The 23,931-nt window shown below is 39.6% G+C and overlaps 1 protein-coding gene across 1 annotated transcript in view; it reads left to right on the top strand.

Annotated features, from left to right (window-relative positions):
* The window catches only part of CHP1 (calcineurin like EF-hand protein 1), an 86,616-nt gene that overhangs the window by 51,259 nt on the left and 11,426 nt on the right, over nucleotides 1–23,931 (top strand). Inside the window, exons 4-6 of the mRNA XM_053697873.1 lie at nucleotides 1,774–1,901; nucleotides 20,864–20,925; nucleotides 21,396–21,518. Coding sequence (XP_053553848.1) covers nucleotides 1,774–1,901; nucleotides 20,864–20,925; nucleotides 21,396–21,518 — 313 coding nt within the window. The remainder of the gene's footprint in view (nucleotides 1–1,773; nucleotides 1,902–20,863; nucleotides 20,926–21,395; nucleotides 21,519–23,931) is intronic.

Here is a 23,931-nt window from a genome sequence, read left to right as displayed (position 1 = left end):
CTTGGTTGAAATCTTTAATTCATCTTGCCTATGTTGAGTCGGGTAAAATTCTGCCTCAAAGAATTACAGCTCATTCTACTAGGTCAGTTTCTACTTCCTGGGCGTTTAGGAATGAAGCTTCGGTTGACCAGATCTGCAAAGCAGCAACTTGGTCCTCTTTGCATACTTTTACTAAATTCTACCATTTTGATGTATTTTCTTCTTCTGAAGCAGTTTTTGGTAGAAAAGTTCTTCAGGCAGCGGTTTCAGTTTGAATCTTCTGCTTATGTTTTTTGTTAAACTTTATTTTGGGTGTGGATTATTTTCAGCAGGAATTGGCTGTCTTTATTTTATCCCTCCCTCTCTAGTGACTCTTGTGTGGAAAGATCCACATCTTGGGTAGTCATTATCCCATACGTCACTAGCTCATGGACTCTTGTTAATTACATGAAAGAAAACATAATTTATGTAAGAACTTACCTGATAAATTCATTTCTTTCATATTAACAAGAGTCCATGAGGCCCACCCTTTTTTGTGGTGGTTATGATTTTTTTGTATAAAGCACAATTATTCCAATTCCTTATTTTATATGCTTCGCACTTTTTTCTTATCACCCCACTTCTTGGCTATTCGTTAAACTGATTTGTGGGTGTGGTGAGGGGTGTATTTATAGGCATTTTAAGGTTTGGGAAACTTTGCCCCTCCTGGTAGGAATGTATATCCCATACGTCACTAGCTCATGGACTCTTGTTAATATGAAAGAAATGAATTTATCAGGTAAGTTCTTACATAAATTATGTTTTCTTTGGCATCTTGGTTGAAATCCTTAATTCACCATGCTTATGTCGAGTCGGGTAAAACTCCGCCTCAAAGGATTACAGCTCATTCTACTAGGTCAGTTTCTACTTCCTGGGCGTTTAGGAATGAGGCTTCGGTTGATCAGATTTCCAAAGCAGCAACTTGGTCCTCTTTGCATACTTTTACTAAATTCTACCATTTTGATGTGTTTTCTTCTTCTGAAGCAGTTTTTGGTAGAAAAGTACTTCAGGCAGCGGTTTCAGTTTGAATCTTCTGCTTATGTTTTCATTAAACTTTATTTTGGGTGTGGATTATTTTCAGCAGGAATTGGCTGTCTTTATTTTATCCCTCCCTCTCTAGTGACTCTTGCGTGGAAAGATCCACATCTTGGGTAGTCATTATCCCATACGTCACTAGCTCATGGACTCTTGCTAATTACATGAAAGAAAACATAATTTATGTAAGAACTTACCTGATAAATTCATTTCTTTCATATTAGCAAGAGTCCATGAGGCCCACCCTTTTTGTGGTGGTTATGATTTTTTGTATAAAGCACAACTATTCCAATTCCTTATTTTATATGCTTTCGCACTTTTTTTATCACCCCACTTATTGGCTATTCGTTAAACTGATTTGTGGGTGTGGTGAGGGGTGTATTTATAGGCATTTTGAGGTTTGGGAAACTTTGCCCCTCCTGGTAGGAATGTATATCCCATACGTCACTAGCTCATGGACTCTTGCTAATATGAAAGAAATGAATTTATCAGGTAAGTTCTTACATAAATTATGTTTTTTCTTAGTTTTTTTTTTATTATTTTCCCTGATTTTTTTTTTTTTTTTTTTTTTTTTTTTTGATTTTTTTTATTTATTATTTTTTTTAAATGTTCTGGCAATTATCTAAATTTGTAGTATAGCAGTAGGTATTATATTCAACCATGTGTAACCTTAACCTACTTAAATATCACTAATGTTTTGTTTACTTCTCTCATCTGCAGAGAGGATCAAGTTAATTTCCGAGGCTTTATGAGAACATTGGCTCATTTCCGACCCATTGAAGATAATGAAAAACCCAAAGATGTGAACAACCCAGAACCCCTGAACAGCAGAAACAACAAATTGCTTTGTAAGAAGGTTTTATTTGTGTTAACACTTCTGCCTGTATTTTCTCCAACATAGGTGTGTCCGGTCCACGGCGTCATCCTTACTTGTGGGGATATTCTCTTCCCCAACAGGAAATGGCAAAGAGCCCAGCAAAGCTGGTCACATGATCCCTCCTAGGCTCCGCCTACCCCAGTCATTCTCTTTGCCGTTGTACAGGCAACATCTCCACGGAGATGGCTTAGAGTTTTTTAGTGTTTAACTGTAGTTTTTCATTATTCAATCAAGAGTTTGTTATTTTTAAATAGTGCTGGTACGTACTATTTACTCAGAAACAGAAAAGAGATGAAGAATTCTGTTTGTATGAGGAAAATGATTTTAGCAACCGTAACTAAAATCCATGGCTGTTCCACACAGGACTGTTGAGAGCAATTAACTTCAGTTGGGGGAACAGTTTGCAGTCCCTTGCTGCTTGAGGTATGACACATTCTAACAAGACGATGTAATGCTGGAAGCTGTCATTTTCCCTATGGGATCCGGTAAGCCATGTTTATTACGATTGTAAATAAGGGCTTCACAAGGGCTTATTTAAACCGTAGACTTTTTCTGGGCTAAATCGATTGATTATTAACACATATTTAGCCTTGAGGAATCATTTTATCTGGGTATTTTGATATAATAATATCGGCAGGCACTGTTTTAGACACCTTATTCTTTAGGGGCTTTCCCAAAGCATAGGCAGAGTCTCATTTTCGCGCCGGTGTTGCGCACTTGTTTTTGAGAGGCATGGCATGCAGTCGCATGTGAGAGGAGCTCTGATACTTATAAAAGACTTCTGAAGGCGTCATTTGGTATCGTATTCCCCTTTGGGTTTGGTTGGGTCTCAGCAAAGCAGATACCAGGGACTGTAAAGGGGTTTAAAGCTTAAAACGGCTCCGGTTCCGTTATTTTAAGGGTTAAAGCTTCCAAAATTGGTGTGCAATATTTTCAAGGCTTTAAGACGCTGTGGTGAAAATTTGGTGAATTTTGAACAATTCCTTCATGTTTTTTCGCAATTGCAGTAATAAAGTGTGTTCAGTTTAAAATTTAAAGTGACAGTAACGGTTTTATTTTAAAACGTTTTTTGTACTTTCTGATCAAGTTTATGCCTGTTTAACATGTCTGAACTACCAGATAGACTGTGTTCTGAATGTGGGGAAGCCAGAATTCCTATTCATTTAAATAAATGTGATTTATGTGATAATGACAATGATGCCCAAGATGATTCCTCAAGTGAGGGGAGTAAGCATGGTACTGCATCATTCCCTCCTTCGTCTACACGAGTCTTGCCCACTCAGGAGGCCCCTAGTACATCTAGCGCGCCAATACTCCTTACTATGCAACAATTAACGGCTGTAATGGATAATTCTGTCAAAAACATTTTAGCCAAAATGAACCCTTGTCAGCGTAAGCGTGGCTGCTCTGTTTTAGTTACTGAAGAGCATGACGACGCTGATATTAATATCTCTGAAGGGCCCCTAACCCAATCTGAGGGGGCCAGGGAGGTTTTGTCTGAGGGAGAAATTACTGATTTAGGGAACATTTCTCAGCAGGCTGAATCTGATGTGATTACATTTAAATTTAAATTGGAACATCTCCGCATTTTGCTTAAGGAGGTATTATCCACTCTGGATGATTGTGAAAATTTAGTCATCCCAGAGAAACTATGTAAAATGGACAAGTTCCTAGAGGTGCCGGGGCTCCCAGAAGCTTTTCCTATACCCAAGCGGGTGGCGGACATTGTTAATAAAGAATGGGAAAGGCCCGGTATTCCTTTCGTCCCTCCCCCCATATTTAAAAAATTGTTTCCTATGGTCGACCCCAGAAAGGACTTATGGCAGTCAGTCCCCAAGGTCGAGGGAGCGGTTTCTACTTTAAACAAACGCACCACTATTCCCATAGAGGATAGTTGTGCTTTCAAAGATCCTATGGATAAAAAATTAGAAGGTTTGCTTAAAAAGATGTTTGTTCAGCAGGGTTACCTTCTACAACCCATTTCATGCATTGTCCCTGTCACTACTGCCGCATATTTCTGGTTTGATGAACTGCTTAAGGTGCTCGATAGTGACTCTCCTCCTTATGAGGAGATTATGGACAGAATCAATGCTCTCAAATTGGCTAATTCTTTCACTCTAGACGCCTCTTTGCAATTGGCTAAGTTAGCGGCTAAGAACTCTGGGTTTGCTATTGTGGCGCGCAGAGCGCTTTGGTTGAAATCTTGGTCGGCTGATGCGTCTTCCAAGAACAAGCTACTAAACATTCCTTTCAAGGGGAAAACGTTGTTTGGTCCTGACTTGAAAGAGATTATCTCTGATATCACTGGGGGTAAGGGCCACGCCCTTCCTCAGGATCGGCCTTTCAAGGCAAAAAATAGACCTAATTTTCGTCCCTTTCGTAAAAACGGACCAGCCCAAGGTGCTACGTCCTCTAAGCAAGAGGGTAATACTTCTCAGGCCAAGCCAGCTTGGAGACCAATGCAAGGCTGGAACAAGGGAAAGCAGGCCAAGAAACCTGCCACTGCTACCAAGACAGCATGAAATATTGGCCCCCGATCCGGGACCGGATCTGGTGGGGGGCAGACTCTCTCTCTTCGCTCAGGCTTGGGCAAGAGATGTTCTGGATCCTTGGGCGCTAGAAATAGTCTCCCAGGGTTATCTTCTGGAATTCAAGGGACTTCCCCCAAGGGGGAGGTTCCACAGGTCGCAGTTGTCTTCAGACCACATAAAAAGACAGGCGTTCTTACATTGTGTAGAAGACCTGTTAAAAATGGGAGTGATTCATCCTGTTCCATTAAGAGAACTAGGGATGGGGTTCTACTCCAATCTGTTCATAGTTCCCAAAAAAGAGGGAACGTTCAGACCAATCCTAGATCTCAAGATCTTAAACAAATTTCTCAAGGTCCCATCGTTCAAGATGGAAACCATTCGGACTATCCTTCCTTCCATCCAGGAAGGTCAATTCATGACCACGGTGGATTTAAAGGATGCGTATCTACATATTCCTATCCACAAGGAACATCATCGGTTCCTAAGGTTTGCATTCCTGGACAAACATTACCAGTTCGTGGCGCTTCCTTTCGGATTAGCCACTGCTCCAAGGATTTTCACAAAGGTACTAGGGTCCCTTCTAGCGGTGCTAAGACCAAGGGGCATTGCAGTAGTACCTTACCTGGACGACATTCTGATTCAAGCGTCGTCCCTTCCTCAAGCAAAGGCTCACACGGACATTGTCCTGGCCTTTCTCAGATCTCACGGCTGGAAAGTGAACGTGGAAAAGAGTTCTCTATCCCCGTCAACAAGGGTTCCCTTCTTGGGAACAATTATAGACTCCTTAGAAATGAGGATCTTTCTAATAGAGGCCAGAAAAACAAAGCTTCTGGACTCTTGTCGGATACTTCATTCCGTTCCTCTTCCTTCCATAGCTCAGTGCATGGAAGTGATCGGGTTGATGGTGGCGGCGATGGACATAGTTCCTTTTGCGCGCATTCATCTAAGACCATTACAACTGTGCATGCTCAGTCAGTGGAATGGGGACTATACAGACTTGTCTCCGAAGATACAAGTAAATCAGAGGACCAGAGACTCACTCCGTTGGTGGCTGTCCCTGGACAATCTGTCTCAAGGGATGATGTTCCACAGACCAGAGTGGGTCATTGTCACGACCGACGCCAGTCTGATAGGCTGGGGCGCGGTCTGGGGATCCCTGAAAGCTCAGGGTCTTTGGTCTCGGGAAGAATCTCTTCTACCGATAAATATTCTGGAACTGAGAGCGATATTCAATGCTCTCCAGGCCTGGCCCCAGCTTGCGAGGACCAGGTTCATACGGTTTCAATCAGACAACATGACGACTGTTGCGTACATCAACCATCAGGGGGGAACAAGGAGTTCCCTAGCGATGGAAGAAGTAACCAAAATTATTCTTTGGGCGGAGTCTCACTCCTGCCACCTGTCTGCTATCCACATCCCAGGAGTGGAAAATTGGGAAGCGGATTTTCTGAGTCGGCAGACATTGCATCCGGGGGAGTGGGAACTCCATCCGGAAATCTTTGCCCAAGTCACTCACCTGTGGGGCATTCCAGACATGGATCTGATGGCCTCTCGTCAGAACTTCAAAGTTCCTTGCTACGGGGCCAGATCCAGGGATCCCAAGGCGGCTCTAGTGGATGCACTAGTAGCACCTTGGACCTTCAAACTAGCTTATGTGTTCCCGCCATTTCCTCTCATCCCCAGGCTGATAGCCAGGATCAAGCAGGAGAGGGCGTCGGTGATATTGATAGCTCCTGCGTGGCCACGCAGGACTTGGTATGCAGATCTGGTGAATATGTCATCGGCTCCACCTTGGAAGCTACCTTTGAGACGAGACCTTCTTGTTCAGGGTCCGTTCGAACATCCGAATCTGGTTTCACTCCAGCTGACTGCTTGGAGATTGAACGCTTGATTTTATCGAAGCGAGGATTCTCAGATTCTGTTATCGATACTCTTGTTCAGGCCAGAAAGCCTGTGACTAGAAAGATTTACCACAAAATTTGGAAAAAATATATCTGTTGGTGTGAATCTAAAGGATTCCCTTGGGACAAGGTTAAGATTCCTAGGATTCTATCCTTCCTTCAAGAAGGATTGGAAAAAGGATTATCTGCAAGTTCCCTGAAGGGACAGATTTCTGCCTTGTCGGTATTACTTCACAAAAAGCTGGCAGCTGTGCCAGATGTTCAAGCCTTTGTTCAGGCTCTGGTTAGAATCAAGCCTGTTTACAAACCTTTGACTCCTCCTTGGAGTCTCAATTTAGTTCTTTCAGTTCTTCAGGGGGTTCCGTTTGAACCCTTACATTCCGTTGATATTAAGTTATTATCTTGGAAAGTTTTGTTTTTAGTTGCGATTTCTTCTGCTAGAAGAGTCTCAGAATTATCTGCTCTGCAGTGTTCTCCTCCTTATCTGGTGTTCCATGCAGATAAGGTGGTTTTACGTACTAAACCTGGTTTTCTTCCAAAAGTTGTTTCTAACAAAAACATTAACCAGGAGATTATCGTACCTTCTCTGTGTCCAAAACCAGTTTCAAAGAAGGAACGTTTGTTGCACAATTTGGATGTTGTTCGCGCTCTAAAATTCTATTTAGATGCTACAAAGGATTTTAGACAAACATCTTCCTTGTTTGTTGTTTATTCAGGTAAAAGGAGAGGTCAAAAAGCAACTTCTACCTCTCTCTCTTTTTGGATTAAAAGCATCATCAGATTGGCTTACGAGACTGCCGGACGGCAGCCTCCCGAAAGAATCACAGCTCATTCCACTAGGGCTGTGGCTTCCACATGGGCCTTCAAGAACGAGGCTTCTGTTGATCAGATATGTAGGGCAGCGACTTGGTCTTCACTGCACACTTTTACCAAATTTTACAAGTTTGATACTTTTGCTTCTTCTGAGGCTATTTTTGGGAGAAAGGTTTTGCAAGCCGTGGTGCCTTCCATTTAGGTGACCTGATTTGCTCCCTCCCTTCATCCGTGTCCTAAAGCTTTGGTATTGGTTCCCACAAGTAAGGATGACGCCGTGGACCGGACACACCTATGTTGGAGAAAACAGAATTTATGTTTACCTGATAAATTTCGTTCTCCAACGGTGTGTCCGGTCCACGGCCCGCCCTGGTTTTTTTAATCAGGTCTGATATTTTATTTTCTTTAACTACAGTCACCACGGTACCATATGGTTTCTCCTATGCAAATATTCCTCCTTAACGTCGGTCGAATGACTGGGGTAGGCGGAGCCTAGGAGGGATCATGTGACCAGCTTTGCTGGGCTCTTTGCCATTTCCTGTTGGGGAAGAGAATATCCCCACAAGTAAGGATGACGCCGTGGACCGGACACACCGTTGGAGAAAGAAATTTATCAGGTAAACATAAATTCTGTTGTCTACTTCCTGTCATTGCTTGCTATTAATTAATTGACTCTTTTTGGCTTAGTAAACCAACATTTATCAAGAAATTATTATTCTTTCTTTCATATTGGTGATGAGTGCCCATGACCTGATACATATGGGTTATACATTCCTACCAGGAGGAGGCAAAGTTTCCCAATCTCAAAAAGCCTATAAAACCCCTCCCACCTCACACATAATTCAGTTTTTACTTTGCCTTCATTGGAGGTGGTTGAAGCATAACAATGTGCTTGATTTTTATTTTTTTTATTTTTTCTTCAGTTAATGCCACTTCAAAACATATTGAAGCCCAGTTCCCCTCAGAGTACAGTGCTTTTCAGAGGAATGTGTTTGGAGTACTGCCTTATGATACAATGTTTTAGCCTCATGAGAAATCATTCATGGGCTCTTTGTAAATTCGGACGCAGGGACTCGTCTTCTGCCTCCCTTTTACAGATCAACGTTATACTTCTATTCCATTACCTCTGCTGATATGTTTCAGTAATGGTTTGGCTGTCTGCTACTCAATGATGATTATTGGACGAGTGTCTATTGGTAAGTATTTTAAATTTATATATAGACACATATGTAGCCATATTGTGGGCACTTTTAATTTTAATAGTTTAGCTATATATTATGTATATATGACCCTGGTACAGAATATCACTATACCCTTGTTTTGTACACAAATGTATTTTGGCACACTTTTTTTTTTCCAAGCCAGCTGTAGTAACCCAAAGATTAGCTCAGCTACCTAGCAAGCAGTCGGGTTTAGAAATTGAATCCAGCTGAAGGTACTTGCACCTTGATAGTGCCTTCAAAAGTTAGTTTACAAAACTAGACTGAACAAGTCCGAATGGATACTGGTATTACCTGCATTAACTATCTGTAAAGCTACTTAAAGAGGGCAGTTTTTAACAGGAGGCTTGGGTTCAGTCTGTCCCACAGCTCTGGGTTCAAAACTATTCACAAGAATATTGAATTGACTTAAAGGGACAGTCTACACCAGAATTGTTATTGTTTTAAAAGATAGATAATCCCTTTTTATTATCCATTCCATAGTTTTGCATAACCAACAGTTATATTAATACACTTTTTACCTCTATGATAACCTTGTAGCTAAGATTCTGCAAACTGCCCCCTTATTTCAGTTCTTTTGACAGACTTTTAGCCAATCATTGCTGACTCCTAGGTAACTCCACGTGCGTGAGCACAGTGTTAGTTTGTGTGTCATATAAATAACATCCTCTAGTGGTGAAATACTGTCAAAATGCATTCAGATAAGAGGCGGCCTCTAATCATGCCTTATCTGAATTATGAAAGTTTATTTTGGACTAGACTGTCCCTTATTAAGAACAAGGCCTCCAAAAGAGTTTGTTTTTCTCTTGTAAGGTGTATCCAGTCCACGGATCATCCATTACTTGTGGGATATTCTCCTTCCCAACAGGAAGTTGCAAGAGGATCACCCACAGCGGAGCTGCTATATAGCTCCTCCCCTAACTGCCATATCCAGTCATTCTCTTGCAACTCTCAACAAGCATGGAGGTAGTAAGAGGAAAGTGGTGAAATGTAGCTGTTATCTTGCTTCAATCAAAAGTTTGTTATTTTTAAATGGTACCGTAGTTGTACTATTTTGTCCCAGGCAGAAAGATAGAAGAATCTGCCTGTGATTTCTATGATCTTAGCAGGTTTTAACTAAGATCCATTGCTGTTCTCACACATGACTGAAGAGAGAAGTAACTTCAGCGGGGGAATAGCGTGCAGGTTATCCTGCTATGAGGTATGTGCAGTTAAGATTTTTCTAGAAGATGTGAATGCTAGAAAATGCTGCTGATACCAAATTTATGTAAGGTAAGCCTGAATACAGTGATTTAATAGCGACTGGTATCATGCTTACTTTCTGAGGTAATACTCTTTTATATTTACAATATAAAACATTTGCTGGCATGTTTAAACGTTTTTATATATACTTTGGTGATAAAACTTTATTGGGGCCTAGTTTTTTCCACATGGCTGGCTTAAAAACCAGAGGCTTTCCACTGTGTTACTATGAGTGGGAGGGGCCTAATTTAGCGCTTTTTTTGCGCATTAACTTTTACAGACTGAGACATCCAGCTTCCTCCCAGGAGTCCCCTGAATGCTATAGGACATCTCTAAAGGGCTCTTAGGCTTTCCAAAATCGTTTGTTGGGGAAGGTAGGCCCACAGCAAGGCTGTGGCAGTTGGTGTGACTGTTAAAAAAAACATTTATATCGTTTTTTTGAACTAAGGGGTTAATCATCCATTTGCAAGTGGGTGCAATGCTCTGTTAGCTTATTATACACACTGTAAACATTTTGTTTGATTTACTGCCTTTTTTCACTGTTTTTCAAATTCTGACAAAATTTGGTTCTCTTAAAGGCACAGTACCGTTTCTTATATTAATTACAAAAAACCTAAAGATAAAAAGAAAAATGTGGGGAGTAATCAGAATTTGAGGCCGGACTATCAATCGCCAGGTCCCTCTAGGAATAATTTTGATACATGGAGAGATAAAAATAACCATGTCAATCAGGGTGGTTATTCTAACAATAGGAGACTTAATAGTAACCATTATTCACCAAGAAATTCTTTTAACAATAGATATAATCAATTTGGAGAGTATAGCCACAGGAATGATGAATATTACAGGATGTCATCACAAAATAGAAATAAACAACATTATCCTGATCAGTATAATTGGGAAAATAAAAAATCGGATTGGAGATCACAAAATTCACAGGATTTTCAGTCAAACAGAGAGCAAGGTCCTCATATAACACATCAGAGACACATGCCTATACGTCTAAAGCAGTTAGAGAGAGCTCCCCCAAGGGTAGAAAATATAAGAACTTTTACACCACAAAAAAGATCATACGCAAGCGTGGCAGGAGAGGCAGAGGTAAATCTGCCAAAAAGAAGAGACTTGAGAGAATGAAAGAAGGTATCTTCAATCTCTCGAGTCACAACCTCACAAATGAAGAAATCTGCGTATTAAATAGGGGCCTTTCTTTTTGTCCTTCTAACGAACATAATTTGTTCGAACTGTTTGTGGATCTTAATCGGTTTGTAAGAAAACTGTCTATGCAAAAGTATTTTTGTGATAAGAAAATTAACAGTACAACACAATCTGCTATCATTACTGATGATATGCCAGAAAGACCAACTGATGGTATAGTATATCATGAACCAGAAGAGTTATGTAATGTTTTATTTGACGACTATATCCATTCCAATTTAATGTTAAGATCTAATTTTAATCCGCCAGTTACCAGTCCATATATTTCTCTATTTCAAAATCTTGTTCTAGAGGAGTTTGGTGCACTAGAGAAGAAGGTGGGGAACCCCAATCTGAATCTATATGAGATTAAAGCTTTGTCAAGATTAGCCAAGAATGACAACTTGGTGATCAGGCAGGCTGATAAAGGAGGAGGGGTTGTTCTGCAAAATATGTCAGATTATTTACAGGAAGCAAATAGGATCCTTCTAGATCAAAATTATTATAAAAAGCTTACATATAATCCTACCAAAACATATACCACCCATCTAATTAAAATGGTAGACAAAGGTTTTCTAGAGGGGATCTTAACCAAAAATGAGAAAGAATATCTGGTCCCTATGTCACCAAATCTAGCATATTATTATCACCTCCCGAAAATACACAAATGCACCAATAATCCACCTGGTAGGCCCATTATTTCGGGCATAGGGAGTCTTACTTGCAACTTATCCGAATATATTGATCATTTTTTAAAAAAAATAGTGAAGGGGCTTCCATCATATATCAAAGATACCCCGGACCTAATAGCCAAGTTATCGAAAATAGAAAAGGCTGAGCGCAAGCTCATTTGGTTCACTTGTGATGTGACAGCTCTTTATTCAAACATAGAGCACCATCTGGGCATAGAAGCTATAGATGTTTTTTTGAAGAGAGATCAATTTTTACCCACCAAACAGAGATTATTTTTGTTAGAAGCAATTTCATTTGTGTTGAAACATAATTATTTTGTTTATCAGGAACAATTTTTTTTACAGATTAAGGGAACGGCCATGGGCACCAGATTTGCCCCCAGTTTTGCTAATTTATTTATGGGGGTATTTGAAGAAAGATACATTTACAACTCCCCCCTGGGGGCAAGTCTGGTGTTCTATGGCCGTTTTATAGATGACCTTATTTTTATTTGGGAAGGTTCAGAGGATTATGCCTTAGACTTTATTAAATCACTTAATGAAAATAATATGGGACTTAAGTTCACTCATAATATTAATACAGATCATATTGAATTTTTGGACTTGGTATTATATTGGGACCAAGTAGGTCATATTTTGACCAAAACCCACTTTAAAACAGTGGATACAAATAGTTACTTGAATTATAAAAGCAATCATTATAAGGCATGGAAGAGAAATATTCCATACAATCAGTTCTCTAGAATCCGTATAAACTGTACAAATTTAACTCTTTATGACGAACAAGCAGGAATCCTAAAAAGTAGATTATTTGAAAGAAATTATCCTAGGGATCTAGTAGAGGAGAGTTTTTTGAAGGCTAGAAATAAAGATAGATCTGAATTTTTTAAAACTCCAAAAGAGAAGGAGAATCTAGAGTGCAACAAGTTAGATGAAATAGGCACTAATAAGAACAAAATCAATAAAAATAAAAATCTGAGATTTATAACTAAATATACCTCAAACCATGATAAAATTAAGAGAATTGTTCGCAAACATTGGAACATTCTATTGAACGATCCGGTATTAAGAAACATTTTAGATGAAAACCCTATATGTACTTTTAAAAGAGCACCTTCACTTAAAAATAAACTTGCCCCTAGTAAAATAGTGATGAGGAAATTTGGAAAAAATATAGAACATAAGACGAAAGATTGGCTGTCTAATAAGAAAGGGTTCTATAAATGTAACAGAGCTAACTGTGGGTTATGTGAATTTACGAAGGGGGAAAAGTTGAAGTTCAGGTCTTTTTCCACAAAGGAAGAATTTGAGATAAAGACTCGTTTTTCATGTGATTCCTCTTTTGTAATATATCTACTGGAGTGCAAATGTGGCCTACAGTACATAGGGAGAACTTCTAGACCCCTGAAAAAAAGATGGGGGGAACACATGAGAAACGTGAAAAAGTCCTGTACTAAACATAGTGTCTCTAGACATGGAGTTTGTTGTCATGATGGGCAGACAGATTTGTATAGTATTTTTCCTATTGAACAAATCTCTTCTAAATGGGGCAGAAATAGACTAATTGATCTAAGACAAAGGGAGACATATTGGATCTGGAAATTAAAAACTTTGAATCCATATGGTCTAAATGAGAATCTTGACATGGCGGCATTCAATTAAGTTGTAGTCCAATAATTTATTAGTTAGTAGCTATTTTTAATTTTTAGTTTCATCATTACCATCTAATTGGCCTAGGTATTGTAACAACATTCGACTGGGTCTAGGTATTGTAACAACATTTCACCCTTAGAGTTTTCGATATGAGAATCTGAATTGGATAGCTCTATATTAGGAGGGATAGTTGTTGAGACATCATGGCTCATTAGAACCGTACATAGATGTGAACACCTAACCCGTTGATTATATTTTATGTATATATTATTTTATTATTTTTATGAATATGTATTTTTTTGCATTTTTTTATAATTTACTGAATACAAGAGTTACTTTGTATTTTTATTTTATGTATGAGGGGTAGTATATTTTATATATATTCTATATCCTGTATATTTTAGTTCATTGTGATATTAGCCATTTGAGCTGGTATATGGTATAGCATTGCTTTCTTCTTTTTGTAAATGCATGAAGGAGTAGTATCCCAATTTGGGGGTTGTACGTATGCATATAAGAATTTTGTATCGTATCGCCGCCAACAGTATCTTTTGTTACCTTTTATACGTATTACACATTAGCGATTTGATACTTTCACTTAACACAATATATTGCGCTTGGTGGTCATTGAATTACGCTATCGGCAGTGACTTGTAGATCATGAAATTATTTGGTATAACCTTACACACACTATAGAGGTGTGTTACTATATCTCCCTTTGGTTGGTTCGATTTTTCGGTCGACAACCAATCACTTAGGCGCTGATACACACCCCCTTTGACTCTGGGTACTGCATACTCCTTCACGCATGCGCTCTGTTTCGGCTTGAACGCCGAGTCAAGCAAATATAAGCTGTGTATTTTAGATATAGTTTATTCACCTGAGGAAGCGGTCAAGGTAGACCGGGAAACGCGTTGTGATTACATGTTTACTAAATAAACATTTGTTTTTAACTATATCTTTATCACGGCTGGAGTGATATTTTATATGTGTGATAATTTTACAATACTTGGCATTCGAATATAGCTGCTAGCCCACCTGGTTTGGGCTTCTCTCCTATCACGAATATTACGAGAGAAAGTAGCCGGCTAAAGGGGTCAAGCTGCAAAATACCTGCAGATCGTACGCAGCATCAAGGATTACATCTTTACTACGAGAGAGCAGCTACCTGGACAGCTGTTAATGCTCCAGAAAGCCGTTGTAGCACTTCTCAAGTGCCTGACTTCTTGTAAGTACAATTTATGTGTGGGGAGTGAACAACTTTCAATACAGATTCACACTATGTTGGCGCCTTCTTCTTTTTTGTGTTCTATACAGATTTGCTTCGTTTGAATTGCCTTCAACTTTTGGAAGAAGTTTTTGCCGCCACACCTTCATTATTTGAACTTTGGACTTTTGTGTTCACACACCAGGTTTTTGGTTTGATTGATATCATTGTTTGTGAGTTTCACCTCACACAATCTAGCGTGTGGGCATCATATCATTGTGTTTATGCACTTATATATGTTTTATTGCACATATTCTTTTGTACACATTTTTTTTTTTGTCAGATATATTATTTGTATTTGTTGTTTTTAGGCGCAACTGATTTATCACACTTTGGTTAATATTATCCGTTTCTTATATTTGCTTGTTAACTTGATTTAAAGTGTTTTCCAAGCTTGCTAGTCTCATTGCTAGTCTGTATAAACATGTCTGACATAGAGGAAACTCCTTGTTCATTATGTTTAAAAGCCATGGTGGAACCCCCTCTTAGAATGTGTACCAAATGTACTGATTTCACTTTAAGCAATAAAGATCATATTCTGTCTTTAAAAAATTTATCACCAGAGGAATCTGACGAGGGGGAAGTTATGCCGACTAACTCTCCCCACGTGTCAGATCCTTTGACTCCCGCTCAAGGGACTCACGCTCAAATGACGCCAAGCACATCTAGGGCGCCCATAGCATTTACTTTACAAGACATGTCGGCAGTCATGGAGAATACACTGTCAGCGGTATTAGCCAGACTACCTGAATTTAGAGGAAAGCGAGATAGCTCTGGAGTTAGACGAAATACAGAGCATACTGACGCTTTAAAAGCTATGTCTGATACTGCCTCACAATATGCAGAAGCTGAAGAAGGACAGCTTCTTTCCTTTCTGTGGGTGATGTTTCTGACTCAGGGAAGATGATGCAACCTGATTATGATATTTCTACATTTAAATTTAAGCTTGAACACCTCCGCGTGTTACTCAGGGAGGTTTTAGCTGCTCTGAATGACTGTGATACAATTGCAGTGCCAGAGAAATTGTGTAGACTGGATAAATACTATATTTACAGAAATTATTACTAAGGAATGGGATAGACCAGGTGTGCCGTTCTCTCCCCCTCCTATTTTTAGAAAAATGTTTCCAATAGACGCCACCACACAGGACTTATGGCAGACAGTTCCTAAGGTGGAGGGAGCAGTTTCTACTCTAGCAAAGCGTACTATTGTGCTTTCTTAGATCCAATGGATAAAAAGTTAGAGGGTTACCTTAAGAAAATGTTTATTCAACAAGGTTTTATCCTACAGCCCCTTGCATGCATTGCTCCTGTCACTACTGCTGCGGTGTTCTGGTTTGAGTCTCTGGAAGAGGCTTTACAGGTAGCGACTCCATTGGATGACATACTTGACAAGCTTACAGCACTTAAGCTAGCCAATTCTTTTGTTTCTGATGCCATTGTTCATTTGACTAAACTAACAGCTAAGAATTCTGGTTTTGCTATCCAGGCGCGCAGAGCGCTATGGCTTAAATCATGGTCAGCTGACGTTACTTCAAAGTCTAAGCTGCTTAACATTCCCTTCAAGGGGCAGACCCTATTTGGGCCTGGTTTGAAGGAGATTATTGCTGATATCACTGGAGGAAAAGGTCATGCCCTTCCTCAGGATAGGTCCAAATCAAGGGCCAAAAAGTCTAATTTTCGTGCCTTTCGAAACTTCAAGGCAAGGCATCAACTTCCTCTAATGCAAAACAAGAGGGAACTTTTGATCAGTCCAAGACGGTCTGGAGACCTAACCAGGCCTGGAACAAAGGTAAGCAGGCCAAAAAGCCTGCTGCTGCCTCTAAGACAGCATGAAGGAACGGCCCCCTATCCGGTAACGGATCTAGTAGGGGGCAGACTTTCGCTCTTCGCCCAGGCGTGGGCAAGAGATGTCGAGGATCTCTTGGCGTTGGAAATTATATCCCAGGGATATCTTCTGGACTTCAAGGCTTCCCCCCCCCCCCCCAAAAGGGAGATTTCACCTTTCACAATTATCTGCAAACCAGATAAATAGAGAGGCATTCTTACACTGTGTACAAGACCTCCTAGTTATGGGAGTGATCCATCCAGTTCCAAAGGAGGAACAGGGACAGGGATTTTACTCAAATCTGTTTGTGGTTCCGAAAAAAGAGGGAACCTTCAGACCAATTTTGGATCTAAAGATCTTAAACAAATTCCTCAGAGTTCCATCATTCAAGATGGAGACTTTTCGTACCATCCTACCTATGATCCAGGAGGGTCAATTCATGACTACAGTGGATTTAAAGGATGCCTATCTTCACATTCAGATACACAAAGATCATCATCGGTTTCTCAGGTTTGCCTTCCTAGACAGGCATTACCAGTTTGTAGCTCTTCCCTTTGGGTTAGCTACAGCCCCAAGAATTTTTACGAAGTTTCTGGGGTCGCTTCTGGTGGTCCTAAGGCCGCGGGGCATAGCAGTGGCCCCTTATTTAGACGACATCCTGATTCAGGCGTCAAACTTCCAAATTGCCAAGTCTCATACGGACATAGTGTTGGCATTTCTGAGGTCGCATGGGTGGAAGGTGAACGAGGAAAAGAGTTCTCTATCCCCCCCTCACAAGAGTTTCCTTCCTAGGGACTCTGATAGATTCTGTAGAAATGAAAATTTACCTGACTGAGTCCAGGTTATCAAAACTTCTAAATTCTTGCCGTGTTTTTTATTCCATTCCTCGCCCTTCGGTGGCTCAGTGCATGGAAGTAATCGGCTTAATGGTAGCGGCAATGGACATAGTGCCATTTGCACGCCTACATCTCAGACCGCTGCAACTCTGCATGCTCAGTCAGTGGAATGGGGATTACACAGATTTGTCCCCTCTACGAAATCTGGATCAAGAGACCAGGGATTCTCTTCTCTGGTGGCTATCTCGGGTCCATCTGTCCAAAGGTATGACATTTCGCAGGCCAGATTGGACAATTGTAACAACAGATGCCAGCCTTCTAGGTTGGGGTGCAGTCTGGAACTCCCTGAAGGCTCAGGGATCGTGGACTCAGGAGGAGACACTCCTTCCAATAAACATTCTGGAACTGAGAGCGATATTCAATGCTCTTCAGGCTTGGCCTCAGTTAGCAACTCTGAGGTTTATCAGATTTCAGTCGGACAACATCACGACTGTGTCTTACATCAACCATCAAGGGGGAACATTGAGTTCCCTAGCGATGTTAGAAGTCTCGAAGATAATTCGCTGGGCAGAGATTCACTCTTGCCACCTATCAGCTATCCATATCCCAGGTGTAGAGAACTGGGAGGCAGATTTTCTAAGTCGTCAGACTTTTCATCCGGTGGAGTGGGAACTCCATCCGGAGGTGTTTGCACAATTGATTCATCGTTGGGGCAAACCAGAACTGGATCTCATGGCGTCTCGACAGAACGCCAAGCTTCCTTGTTACGGATCCAGGTCCAGGTACCCCAAGGCAATGCTGATAGATGCTCTAGCAGCGCATTGGTCCTTCAACCTGGCTTGTGTGTTTCCACCGTTTCCTCTGCTCCCTCGTCTGATTGCAAGCAGGAGAGAGCATCAGTGATCTTGATAGCGCCTGCGTGGCCACGCAGGACTTGGTATGCAGATCTGGTGGACATGTCATCCTTTCCACCATGGACTCTGCCGCTGAGACAGGACCTTCTACTTCAAGGTCCTTTCAACCATCCAAATCTAATTTCTCTGAGGCTGACTGCCTGGAGATTGAACGCTTGATTTTATCAAAGCGTGGTTTCTCCGAGTCAGTCATTGATACCTTAATTCAGGCACGAAAGCCTGTCGCCAGGAAGATCTATCATAAGATATGGCGTAAATTTCTTTATTGGTGTGAATCCAAGGTTTACTCATGGAGTAAGGTCAGGATTCCCAGGATATTATCTTTTTTCCAAGAAGGATTGGAGAAAGTGCAGAAATCTGTCCCTGACAATCCTATCTATTCTTTTGCACAAGCGTCTGGCGGATGTCCCAGACGTTGAGGCATTTTGTCAGGCTTTAGTTAGAATCAAGCCTGTGTTTAAACCTGTTGCTCCACCTTGGAGCTTAAATTTGGTTCTTAAAGTTCTTCAGGGGGTTCCGTTTGAACCTCTTCATTCCATAGATATCAAACTTTTATCTTGGAAAGTTCTTTTTTTGGTAGCTATTTCCTCGGCTCGAAGAGTTTCCGAGTTATCTGCCTTACAATGTGATTCTCCTTATCTGATCTTCCATGCAGATAAGGTAGTTCTGCGTACCAAACCTGGGTTTTTACCTAAGGTGGTATCTAATAAGAATATCAATCAAGAGATTGTTGTTCCGTCTTTGTGTCCTAATCCTTCTTCAAAGAAGGAACGTCTAATACATAATCTGGACATGGTTTGTGCTTTAAAGTTTTACTTACAAGCGACTAAAGATTTTCGTCAAACATCTGCTTTGTTTGTTGTCTTCTCTGGACAGAGGAGAGGTCAAAAGGCTTCGGCAACCTCTCTTTCTTTTTGGCTAAGAAGCATAATCCGCTTAGCCTATGAGACTGCTGGCCAGCAGCCTCCAGAAAGGATTATAGCTCATTCTACTAGAGCTGTGGCTTCCACATGGGCCTTTAAATATGAGGCTTCTGTTGAACAGATTTGCAAGGCGGCGACTTGGTCTTCGCTTCATACTTTTTCAAAATTCTACAAATTTGATACTTTTGCTTCTTCGGAGGCTATTTTTGGGAGAAAGGTTTTACAGGCAGTGGTACCTTCCGTTTAAGTACCTGCCTTGTCCCTCCCTTCATCCGTGTACTTTAGCTTTGGTATTGGTATCCCACAAGTAATGGATGATCCGTGGACTGGATACACCTTACAAGAGAAAACATAATTTATGCTTACCTGATAAATTTATTTCTCTTGTGGTGTATCCAGTCCACGGCCCGCCCTGTCATTTTAAGGCAGGTATTTTTTAATTTTAAACTACAGTTACCACTGCACCCTATGGTTTCTCCTTTCTTCTCGTTTTCGGTCGAATGACTGGATATGGCAGTTAGGGGAGGAGCTATATAGCAGCTCTGCTGTGGGTGATCCTCTTGCAACTTCCTGTTGGGAAGGAGAATATCCCACAAGTAATGGATGATCCGTGGACTGGATACACCACAAGAGAAATAAATTTATCAGGTAAGCATAAATTTTATGTTTTTTCCCCTATCCATTACGTTCTTCAAACTGTCAAAATTTCAGGGCTCTTTAATCTTGGCTTCTGTTGAGATATGGGAATACGTATTCCAATTCAATCCAAGAACAGGGAATGGGATTTTAATCAAATCTCTTCATTCTTCCAAAGAAGGAAGACACCTTCAGACCAATTTTGGATCTTGAACTCCAAACAGTTCCTAAGAATTTAATCTTTCAGAATGAAACATTCAGAACTATTCTATCTTAAGCAAGGTCAGTTTATGTCACTATTAGATTAAAGGATGCTTGCCTTCCTAATCTAATTTATTCAAAACATTAGTTTTTTGGGAATCACTTTACTGGAAAAAAATCTAGCTACAACTCCAGCCTACCGCCACACTGCTGTGAATGCACCTGATCCCATCTGATCTCGAAAGTTAAGCAGGGCCAGACCTGGTCAGTACTTGAAAAGAATAATATCAAGGTTCTGGGTAACCCTTTGTCTATAACCGAGCTCAGGGTATTGCAATTCTTTCTCCAAACAAAATTATTACCTGAATGATATCTTGGAACTAGCTCAGTCCTTTCCTTGTTTCTTCGAACAAATTCAGTGTCCATACATTTTTTTTTCTTTAACAGAGTAGAGACGGATAACACTTGTATTAACCTATCTGAATATTTTGAGTTTGTCACAAGCAATATTTGTGGATTTAATTTCTCAGCGAGAAACACTGTTTGTTTGGGGTTTTTTTTCTCTTTTTTTGTTTTTGTTTTTTTCTCTTCTCAATCCCTCCCTTTTATTGTTACTTGTGGACTTACACAGCTTTGGTATTGGTTCCCATATGTAACCGGTTGTGGACTCTCGCCAGTTATATAAAAGAAAACCTAATTTATATTCTTACCTGATAAATTAATTTCTTTAATGGTGGTGAGCGTCCACAAGCCCACACCCTTATGGGGCTAAAAATTTTTTAGCACCTCTTTTTCCCTGCTCCTAATTTTTGGGCTCTTGCACCTCACGGATTGGCTATACTTTAAACTTGAGGTATCTGTGAGGTGGGAGGGGGTTTATAGGCTTTTTGAGTTTAGGAAACTTTGCCTCCTCATGGTAGGAATGTATATCCCATATGTAACAGATCGTGGACTCTCACTACCATGAAAGAAATTCATTTTTCAGGTAAGATATACATTTATGTTTTTATGGAACTATGCTTCTATTTCACTTTCTTTTTACTCATGAAATTTAGTTAATGGAAATCTTCTACTCTTTTGTAGTTGCTTTCCGTTTATATGACCTGGACAAAGATGACAAGATATCCAGGGATGAGCTATTGCAGGTAAGGTACTTAGCTCCCGTCAACACAATCACTGCTTCAAAAAAGATTTAAATTTCAAAGCAAAAAACTATGGTCTCTGAATTTCGGTGATATTTGTAATCCAGATTTTTGCCACTATGAATAAGAGTCTTGACCATTAAATATGTCAGTATGCTCTGAGTGTTCTTGGAACTATAAAGCAGTGTCTGGAAGCCATTAGAAATAAAATATTAGAAATACTAAAATTTTGCCCATTATTATAGTGTAATGGGGGAAAAAAACTTTCAAAGAATGTCTGTTATGTCTGAATTTTCTGCTATTGAAATTCATATATGGTAACATTGTGCCACATTTCATGGTGATTTTCAGTGTTCTTTACCTAGGCTAAATAATAGTGTACAGTTCTTTTCACCCCATGCCTTTTACATATATAGGTTATGCAGTAGAGATTGATACCATTTGTAGTTAAGCTTATCTGCTGTTCTCTCCAGGTCCTTCGCATGATGGTTGGAGTGAACATATCAGACGAGCAGTTAGGAAGCATCGCTGACCGCACAATCCAGGAAGCAGATCAGGATGGAGACAGTGCCATTTCATTCTCAGAGTTTGTCAAGGTTTGACTCAATATATATCAATATTTAAAAAATAATAATTTTGGTTGTGTTTGCACAATTTATAGATGTGCATATGAATTATTTATTGCCTAAACATATTACAAAGTTCTCAGTATCCGCCATTTATTAGTTGTGACACCTGATATTATAGAACTGAATTGCGACTCAAAATAACTGTCTAATACAATGAGACAGAATAAGGAAGTCACTTACAGGTGTAATTCCATTAGGAAATGGAATTACACCTGTATTGCCTACTAAATGTTATATTGCAACAGGAAAGGATGAAATATCTTAAGAAAACAAAACTGGGGAATGCACTCCTTAAATATTACTCTTAAAGGGACACTGAACCCAAATTTTTTATTTCGTTATTCAGATAGAGCATGGCATTTTAAGAAACTTTCTAATTTACTCCTATTATAAAATTTTCTTTATTCTCTTGGTATCTTTATTTGAAATGCAAGAATGTAAGTTTAGATGCCGGCCCATTTTTGGTGAACAACCTAGGTTGTCCTTGCTGATTGGTGGATAAATTAATCCACCAATCAAAAACTGCTGTCCAGAGTTTTGAAACAAGAAAAAAGCTTAGATGCCTTCTTTTTCAAATAAAGAGAGCAAGAGAACGAAGAAACATTGATAATAGGAGTAAATTAGACAGTTGCTTAAAATTGCATGCTCTATGAATCACAAAAGAAGAAATTTGGGTTCAGTGTCCCTTTAACCCCTTCACTACTGGGAAAACACCGGATCATTTATTTTTAAGAATTGTTGCTATCACTCCATTTAAACAGAAATAGAGCCTTGTTATTTTTTTAAGTAGACAAACCAAGGTATTGAGCTAGGCCACTTGTTTTCAAACCGCTCCTCAGGCCACATTTTGTGGATATCTGAACTTGAGCACAGGTGAAATAATCAGCTGATTAGTAAACATGGTTATTTTACCTGCTCTCATCCAAGGTTATCCAGAAAACCTGGACTGTTTAGGAGGCCTGAGGACAGGTTTGAAATCCAGTGACGTCGGCTCATTTTTGTATATTTCATGCCACTAATTCCCCGCCAAATGCGATCTTATAAAAAAAAAAAAAAGTTCATTTTTCACAAACTTTGGGTTTATCACTGAAATTATTTACATACTACTTGCTTGTACACTCATGGCACAAGTGATTGTAAAAGCTTCTCTGGGATCTCCTTTGTTTAGAAATAGCAGACATGTATGGCTTTTCCATTGGTTTTTGGTAATTAGAAGGCACACCACACTTTTTTTTTTTTTTTTTTTTTTAAACTTTTATTTTTATACAATCTCCAATACAATATCTGTTTGGGTCCTACTACATGTAGGTTCTTGTTACGCCTCGCAGGGCTATGTATCAAAGGAAAAATAAACATAACATTACTTATAATCTACATGAACAAGATAAGAAGAGAAAAAAAGAAATACAAGTAACTTGACAAAGTCAGTCCCAATTTATTCTTGTATATTGACTGATTCCACTAATTCCATCTAACTTGATCTAACCTAATATTTTATCTAAGATTAATACATGTGTAGGTCTCTTGGACCTTAGATTATCTTCACTGTTATTCCTAACTGTATTGGGAAAGTGTCTTATTAGGTTTACAGGGTACCCATATCAACCTTAGATATTAATTTAATGCATTAGAAAGAAATGAACATAATGAGGGGGGAAATGAGCGGCGGGGGGGGGGGGCCGGGAGAATTGAGATTGGGAGAAAAAAAAAAAAAAAAGGGAAAAAGAGAGGGAGAGGAGAGAAGAGGAGAAGCAGGGAGGACTGGTTTCTATTCTTACCAAATTCCTAATAAAACTAAATCTGAATTCCTGAAGGGATAAATTAGATGATCTATTTCTTTTTTTGGAAAGATTTTTATAAATGATGACCACTTTTGGAAGAACCTGTTAACATCTTGGGTTTCAAATAATTTTGTATCAAATTGTTCAAGTATACATTGCTTTTTTATACAATTTTTTATCTCTGGGATACTGGGAGTTGCTGTTTCTTTCCATTTTTTAAAGATTAGGTATCTTGTTGCTAATATTGTGACATTTACTATCTTTTCCTTATCTGGGGGGAGTCTTTCATCTGTTTTAAGAAAAATTACATTTATAAAAGAGAGAATCGCATAAGATATGCCACGCTTTCTATTTAACCAATATTCCACTTTCTTCCATACCTCTCTTATTTTTGGACAGGTCCATAACATATGTTTTAGGTTCGCCGCTCCCATTGAGCATTTTGGGCATTTGTTAAATTGTGTATTGCCCCATCTATGTCCCTTTTCAGGAGTTACATAAGTCATAGGCAAAAGTTTCACGTGTGATTCCCTCCAAGTAGAAGAGAATGTTGTTTGATTTACTTTTAAGATGGAAGTTTGAATATATCCTGTTTCTAT

This window comes from Bombina bombina, chromosome 1 (assembly GCF_027579735.1).
Source record: "Bombina bombina isolate aBomBom1 chromosome 1, aBomBom1.pri, whole genome shotgun sequence".
NCBI lineage: Eukaryota > Metazoa > Chordata > Amphibia > Anura > Bombinatoridae > Bombina > Bombina bombina.
The sequence above is the reverse complement of the archived record's forward strand: the minus strand, read 5'-3'. Positions and strand labels throughout refer to the sequence as shown.